Source organism: Urocitellus parryii, chromosome 4 (genome assembly GCF_045843805.1).
Source record: "Urocitellus parryii isolate mUroPar1 chromosome 4, mUroPar1.hap1, whole genome shotgun sequence".
In the NCBI taxonomy this organism is placed as follows: domain Eukaryota; kingdom Metazoa; phylum Chordata; class Mammalia; order Rodentia; family Sciuridae; genus Urocitellus; species Urocitellus parryii.
Genome location: NC_135534.1, coordinates 17568248 through 17577254, shown reverse-complemented (window position 1 = coordinate 17577254; position 9007 = coordinate 17568248). Strand labels below are relative to the sequence as shown.

The window sequence follows — 9007 nt, the reverse complement described above, 5'->3', positions numbered from 1 at the left end:
TGGTAGGCCAAAGTAACATTCACTTATCCATTTAATCAGTTTAGTATTTCCTGAATAAACATCCATTATACAAATACCTTTGCTAACTGTGTCCCACCTGCAATATAATAAAGAAGAATTTCAGTCTATACAGGTAAGAACATTTAGGTAAATTTCATTAAATTTAGTAAATTTCCATTAAATTCAATGCATAAGATCTTAAATTTTAAATTCTGCTAATATATTTTTAGGGCAAATGTGATACACTTTAACATTTTATTCATGAGAAATTATTTTCTTTAGGTGTGATCACAATGACAGATAAAGTTCCCTATATAAATAAGGTGAACAAAATAGATTTCAGGATAAAATTTTAATATAACAAATTACATCATAAGCTTGAAAAACATTACCCTCCAAAAGGAGAATGCAGAGAGTTGAAATATTTCTCTGATAAATGTGACAATGTGGTAAAACTTCTCTAGTAAACTCTGAACACTATGTTTTAAGCAAGAGTCTTTTGAATGCAGCAATCACGTCCTGGTTCCTGAGGCTGTATATCACAGGATTGAATGTGGGAGTCACTATAGTATAGAAAAGAGAGAGTAGTTTGTCAGTTCCTGCAGAATGGTTGGATTTGGGCCTGAAATAGGTAATCGAAGCTGTTCCAAAAAATAAAACCACAACCAGCAGGTGGGAGGAGCAAGTGGAGAATGCCTTAGTGCGTCCTTGGGCTGTTGGCAACCTCAGAATGGTGGCAATGATCTTGCTATAAGAGACTAGTATCAACAGAAAAGGGACTGCAGCAACCAACATCACTACTACATAGATAGATATCTCCTGTGTAGAGGTGTCTCCACAGGCTAGCTTGAGAATGGGAAGTATGTCACAGAAGAAGTGATTGATTTGGTTAGTATGACAGAAATGCAGAATGAATATCCGGCATGTTTGCCCTATCTGGACTGACATTCCCCCAATCCAGGAGCCAGCTGCCATTAGATGGCACTTCTTTGGGTTCATGATTAGAGGATAGTGCAGAGGGTTGCAGATGGCTACATAGCGGTCATAGGCCATCACAGCCAGAAGGAAACATTCTGCAGTTCCCACTGCAAGGAAGAGGCACATTTGGGTGGCACAGCTCAGTAGGGAGATGCTCCTATCCCAAGTCCAAAGACTGACCAGATACCTGGGGAGAGTGACTGAAACATAACAGATTTCCAGTGTAGAAAAATGTGCCAGGAAAAAATACATGGGCTTGTGCAGTGCAGGGTCCAGCCTGGTTATTATGACTATGAGACTGTTCCCAATGAGGATAAGCATGTAAATGATGGAGAACACCCCAGATAGAAAGCCTTGGAGGTTTGGAAGTTCAGAAAATCCCAGCAGAACAAACTGTGCCACTGTGGAGACATTTTCTTCAGCTTGTATCTCTTCATACTTCATCTGTGGGAAAGAGTGAACCAGAAGTACAAATCATTTTGCTTCTTGGGCTTTTGTGTTCTCGTGTATAATGCAGTGATGGCAAACCTACTGATTTCTGTGTTTACTTTTGAACAAAAACTTTTAGGGGTTCTAAGATTATAGCTTAGCATATTTTTTATTTTACATAAATGCACTCCTGGTAAAAATTGTATTAAATACAGCCATGATTTCATTGTTCAGTTGCCTTGTCTTTCTGAGGAGAAAGGATCTCAGATCTATTTCCCTTTATTAGCACTTGAAAGTTTATTTAATTTTTAATAAATATTTTGTGTAACCTTTCGCATTGTTCTGATAAATGAAAAAATTCAATTTTTATATATTTTTTTCTGTCACATTTCCTTCCTTCAGTTCATCTTTGACTTTCTGATTCTTGGTGATTTTATTATGAAGAAATAATAATAAACTGCCCATTATAAATTGATGAACATTATTTCTTACTAGATCATGTATTTGTATTTCAATTTAAGGTATATACAAGGGTAATTATACACTTAGTTCAGATTTTGTAGTTTTGAAAAACAAAAGAAATCTATATGTCTTTATTGTCTTGAAAGCTCAACAGGGAGAAGTATACATATGTACACCCATGTCCAGAAAGTAATTCTGACTAGAATGTGCACACTTACTTTACTTATTTATTGTATAAAAAAATCAGTAATGTCAACTCATCTCTGAGGTCATCTTAAATCACTCAGTGCTCTCTGTGCTGTATGTTGTTGACCTTGTTTGTTTCATTAAGTCAATTCCCTTGTGTGTGGGAGTGCATTGGTATGTAAAATTATATTGGAATGTGATTATTTACATTACCTATGTTCTGACTTTATCTCTGGCCCTAGATTATAAATTTCTTAAGATTGTCTATAGATTTTATGTGCATTGGAGTGCATAATTGCTTCAGATTTTTTTTTTTTCACACTGACTGCTTCATTGGACCAGTCCCAAAGGTGTAAGACTGGTTCCCAGACAAAATGCAGACCTTCAGCTATGGATTGAGGATGTCTTATATGTATGTCATGGAAGCTGAGGTTTTATATCTGATATGCAAGCACTCTACCACTGAGCCACATCCTCAGCAAGCCTCTTGTATTTTTATTTTGATCACTGCAAAGATGTTTTAAGTTGATCTCATCAAACGAAAACTAGAATGATGGAAGTTAATGAACTGGGGGGACTGGACACTTGAGGGATCAGTGAGTTGCTTAATGTGTATGAATCATAGTTATTTGCACTGGGAGGTTTGGTATGCCATTTAAAGGAATGAGACTATAGATAACAAAATTGTATTGTTATTTCAAGTGAAATAAAATAATTTGGAGGTTTTCACCATAAAGGACTGATAGATATTTGAGGGGACACATTTACTCTGATTTGAGCATGACATAGGTGTATATGTATGAAAAAATCTGAATGTTCAATTACGTGCATTACTTACAACTAAATCGAAGGAAACAAAAAGAAATAGGTGCACCCCCATATACAATTACAACTGTAATTGTAAAATAATCTGTAGTCTGTCTTTAATAATATTTCAAAAATGATTCAGTTTGAGACTATTCAGGAAATGTTTTACTATACTGTCCTGCACATTAATGATATTTCATTCACATATTCATTTCAAATTCAGCCTAGAGAGTGATATAGGAACAATGATAAAAATAGCAAGCAAATAATAATAATGATAATGATATTATCATTTGATAATGCCAGGATAAAATGCAAAGCCATTTCAATAATACTTTTAACCTACTTGTTGGTTAATATTATAAAATTCTGTTTTATAACATAATATCCCTAGATTCATTGCATACAAAATACATTCTTAACACATAGTAACATCTTAAATGTTTGCATATAAAATGATGATGATACAGAAAACGATGATAGTCATTAAGATATGGGCTCATTAGTTTAAGAAGCACATCACATTACATTTTTATATCCTTTGATGTTACAATTAAGTACAACATCCATGTGAATCGGTGTTTTCAAATAAAGAATACATTTTCAAAATTTTCTACATTTAAATGTTAAATATACAGAAATCTATACAATAAATTTGTGTTAGACAACAGTATTGATTTTTACCTATTTGGATCATGGTCAAATATAATGCTTACCTTTATTGACTGATTAAGAAGTAAGAGCAAAATGAGAGAGAAGTTGTTTTCTCATGTCAGTAATTTATTTTATTTGAAAAACAGGCCCACTGCTTTCTCAAATGTAGTCCATTGGCAGAACTAATAATGTTCTTTATGTAGTAAATATTTTCTGCTCTAGGGATCAACTTCTTTCCCAAGGAGACCTCTAATTGAATTAAACCATTCTGTTGCCAATCAAGGATTCTGGTACAATCAAAATTCTACATGGCCATATATTTTTTCATAAAGTCTCCCCTCCCTGCCCCGCCTCTTGTTTTTTAAACATTAAGAAAGCTGAGCTTAAAAACATCAGGACACTAGAGGGCTATAAACACTTTGCTTAAACATATAAATTTAAATATCTTTAAAAAGATACAACCTACATAATGTGTTGAGCTGGAAAATTTTTCTGTCATTGAAAATTATAATGACAGAGTTATGAACCTAGCCAAACCCTATGTTATCTTGAACATGGGTCTTCTTCATCATATCTACCTTGGTCAGGTAAGTAACATCATGCCCTAATTTAGAAATGGGGAGACATGGGGTAAAGTTTTCAAGAGAATGTCTTCCCTGTTCCTTTCAGGTATATAACCTGGAAAAAGGCATGTAGAATTTTCTTACAAAACTCCTATGTAACATTTCATCATAGAAACCTGGAATAGAAGCTACAAAATCTAATTTCAAAATGAACTCCCAAGTGACCAGTAAGACACTCTATGATCAAAACCTGACCTCTATCATCAAAAATAAAATTTCAAGCAGTGAGTACATGAAGTTCACAGTAAAGGACCAGCTCAGGTTAATGTCGGCTTCTCTAATGTAATGAGTGTAATAAGATGGATCAGGAATCTGTAATACCCAGAGAAACAAACCTATTTAGATGCATAATCACAAAACACAACAGAGAGTAACATTTGATATAGCTATGGCAAAGAGTAATAGATTTATACACATTTAAAGACTGATAGAGGGATACACTTGGTTTAAAAAGATCATTCTTATGCACCAAATTACCTCTAGTCATAGGTAATAGTCACCAATTTTGAATTTTGTTACCTTAAAATTTATTTTATCTTAAATTTAGCTATTAGAACACATTTATAACAATATTTATTAAGGGTCTTATTTTTTAATTTTAATTATGGTTAATGATAGTGGACATCATTTATGTGAATATTATCTTCTATATATCACATGTATGTTAAACATTTAACATTTTTATGCATTTGTTAATTTCTTTTCAAGCTATTATTTTTTTGGCCATTCTTTGCATATTCTCCAATGTTTCCTTTGTAAGATAAGTGATTTGAAAATGTTTTCCCAGTATTCATTTTTATCATTTTAACAAGGGTGATACAAGAGAAAACTATTTCAATTTTAAAGCAGTCTATTTTTAAAATGTTATTTTTATGGATTGTGCTTTTGCTAATGTACTTTAGAATTCTTGCCTATCCCAGGTCTTAAGGACCTACTTCTGTGTTTAGTTCTAGTAGTTCTACAATGTTTAGATTTTACATTTAAATCTATTGTTTGTTTTTATTCTTTTTTTCCATAAAGCTAAATTTTTAAATTGATTTTTTGTTTATATTTCTGTGTGTGAAAATTTAATTCTTCCAAATGAAGTTTTACAAAAATTGCCTTTGTTCAATTAAAACCACTCATACTATTGTCAAAATTCAGTTATCCACATTTCCTCAATGGATTAGTGAAAAACCAGAATATGATAAAGATGGACAAAATTGTCAACTGCACTCATGTTTTCAAAATCTTGCAAATTATCTGTGGTCCATTGCAAATTGTGAAGTGTTTCAGAAAATGAAACTGACATCCATAAGAGCATTCAAAATCAGTAAGTTTTAGAATGTGACTAAACCTATTATCTATTCTCAGCTACATTGATCAGGACATTTACCAAGTTGTGTATGCCAACAATATTGGCTCTCTGTTGTCCCTATTGGGAGAGGTTTGTGTTACTTAGACCTGAGTATAAAATGTTTTCAAAGATTACTGTTAAAATGTATAACATCTTTGATGGTAAATTATACTAGAAAAACAATGTTTCAGATATACCAAACTTTCTTTATAGAAAGGAACAGATGATAAAGAAATACAACAAAGATAACTGAGGAATGAGAAACATAAAGTGTGTATTGAAAAAAAACATCCTAATTCCTACTGATCTATAGACTGGTTGCAAGAATACAGTTCCATACACACTCAGAATAGTCCAGAAAGCCAACACACAAGCCATTTTTTCCTGGTTCAATATAAGCTAGTAAGTAGAGGGAATAAAAATTGAAATCCAATGCAATATTTTCTAATTTTGTAAACTATGTCTCTTAATCACAGACACATGTTTCAGCAAAGAGTAAATTTTCTTACTCAAGATGAGTAAGTACAACATATTCTCTGACCTCTAAATTACTTTGAGCCATGAATAATACAGAGGAACTCAGAATGTCAATTATCACGAATACAAGTAACAATAAATTTTGGCGAGCACATAGAGAAAAATGTGTACTCATACATTGTTGGTGGGACAGCAAATTGGTGCAATCACTATGAAAAGCAGTATGGAAATTCTTCAGGAAACTAGGAATTGAACCAACATTTGACCCAGTTATCCCACTTCTCAATAGGACTCAAAATCTCCATACCACAGTGACCTAAACACATCAATATTTACAGCAGCTGAATTTACAATAGCTAAGTAATGGAACACAACTAGGTGCCATTCAGCAGATGAATGGATAATGAAAATGTGATACACACACATATCACATATATATCAACATATATACACACACATGCACTCACACAATGGAATATTACTTATAAAGAATATTGATATTATGGCATCTGCAGATAAATGGATGGAAATGGAGACTATCATGCTAAGTGAAATAATACAGTCCCTCAGACCAAAGCTGAATCTTCTATGTTATGTGGATGCTAACACAATAAGGAGGGGGCTATAGAATTTAATAGAATTAGACAAAGGAATAAAGGAAATAGAGAGGGAAGGATAATAGGAAAGATAGGAGAATGAATCAGACATAAATTTCCTGTGTTCATTTGTGAACTCCACATCTTGTACAACCATAGTAAACTCCATGTATGTATAATATGCCAAAATACATTCTGTTTAGTTCCACTAAAACAATGAGATTTAAGTGTGAGTTTTCATTTATGAAGCTCCAATATTTCTATAAGCTTCCTTATTTTCACAGCATAAGACTATTTATTGATATTTCCACTAGGTGTAGGAACTTACAGAGAGATTCGCTTTCTCTTTACTTCTGCATAGTGATGGGGATTCACCTCAAGCAAAAAAGAAAAAAAAGTTGGAAGAATAAAAAAATTATGCAAGATATCTTGGGACCATGACATCAAAGGAGGAAAATATATGCACAAAAGAAAGTCAGTTTTTAAAGATAGTAGTGTTGTGTTACATCATGTGCTATCATGGCAAGTTATTAGGATGAGAATGAGACCTGCATGCAAGTAAGCTTTTTTTCTTTTTTCTTTTTCATATAATAAATGGTATTGGTGATTTTACCCAGTGATCCTTTACAACTAAGATCTCAATTTGTACTTATGTATGAAAGAAAAATTGGCTCACACTGAGAAACAAACCCAGATCAGAGAGTTATATATAAAAAGCTATGTTACATAAAATAAACAAATTCATCATATGGAAATGGGTGAGTCATTCTGATCAATAAACAAGACAGTAAAAATCAACACATTCATTCATTGGGGATGACAATCAAGGACTTTAAAATAACTATAATAGTATTTTAAGAAAATAATATGAAATAGGTAAATAATGATAAGAAGATTTAAGTGTGGAAGTTAAGTGAAGGAATTTACGAAGGAATTGGAATACAAGCAAAATAATAAAATGTAATTGGGAATCAAAGTATCCAGCATAAGCAAATCATGGAAAGGTCTTTTCAACACACTGATTGTCCGGACACATAGAATCAGATTATTTATATACATATATAAATACACTAAATTTCAGTATACATGTGTATTAATAATAATTGCTTGCATTTTTATAGGATATTGTCTATGTTATTATAAATCTAGTAAATCCTAACATTTGCATGGTGTGTTAGTTAATTTGAGAATAAGAAGAACAAATGGTTTTATTCTGATATAAATCCGAAGACCTCAGAACCTAAAGAACAGATACTGAAGTTCTGTTGAAAGTTTAGCAGACCTGAGACCCCTGAGAAGCTTGTGTCTCAGTTCCAACCCAAACACTAAAGAAAAGCTGATGCTCTAGTTTGAAACCAATCAGGCTGACAGAGTCCTCTCTTTCTCAGTGGGGCTCCATCCAATGACTGGATAAGATCTCTCACCTTAAGAGTGGGTTGTTTTTGGTCCCATATTGAACTTGGGGGCACTTGACCACTGTGCCACATCCCCAGCCCTATTTTGTATTGCACTGAGAAAGTCCCACTGAGCTGCTTAGCGCCTCCCTGTTGCTGAGTCAGCTTTGAACTTGTGATTTTCCTGTTTCAACCTCTGGAGCAACTGGGATTACAGGAATGTCCCGCTGCACCCCGCCAGGAGATGTGTTCTTTGAACATTTCCAATCTTTCCTTCTCTTTCTTTTTTAAGAGCTCATTTGATTAGATTTGCCCAATCTGAATAATGTACCTTTCTCAGGATTTAAAACCTTAATCACCTGTGCAAGGTCCCTTTGCCATGTGATGCAATATATGCAGATGTTCCAGGGATTAGAATGTGGACATCTCTGGGGGCCCTTGTCCTATCTACCATAATATCTCAGTGAATAGGAGGACTAATTATTACATTCTTTATTTGAATGGTTCCATAACTTACATAAATTAATTACTGATAGGCCAAATGATATTATATCCCAAGGTATTATTTGTTTAGTTATTTAAGATGCAAACTCTACTGTGTTCATGTTGATTGATTTTTTTTACAGTTTATTGACAATCAACTTTAAAGATTATCTTACTAAGAGAATAGTCAATATATTAAAAACCAAACTAATTGTATTACTGAGGGTAATTTCAACTTGCAAACAAATATGCTTACTTTTGCAGGTAACTAGTATTGTGGAATATCCATTTCTTCAAAAATAACATCGAACTGTTATCTCATTTTTTGTCTATATTTAAATATAAAATACATAGCTAGTGATTCCTCTAATAATTGCATCTGAATACAGCCAACATTTCAATGTTTCTTAAGTGAATAGTTAATACCTTCTAATAATCCTGTTAACAAGAAGAAGCATAATATCTGTATTTAACTAATTCTAGTTGTTATAAAATATAGTTAGATGACATTTAACTACTCAACACTTTGTTGAGAATGTTAAGCATACATCTCAGTTTTCTGAACTTCTGGGAAAACTTGGT

The 9007-nt window shown here is 33.0% G+C and overlaps 1 protein-coding gene across 1 annotated transcript; it reads right to left on the bottom strand.

The window, feature by feature from the left end:
* Positions 1-477: 477 nt before the first annotated feature.
* Positions 478-5628, bottom strand: LOC113178601 (olfactory receptor 10AG1-like). Its single transcript, XM_077797612.1, has 2 exons — positions 5611-5628; positions 478-1422 (listed from the first exon to the last, which is right to left on the bottom strand). The coding sequence occupies exons 1-2, from the start codon at positions 5626-5628 to the stop codon at positions 478-480; spliced, it is 963 nt and encodes a 320-aa protein (XP_077653738.1).
* Between the last annotated feature and the right edge of the window lie 3379 nt (positions 5629-9007).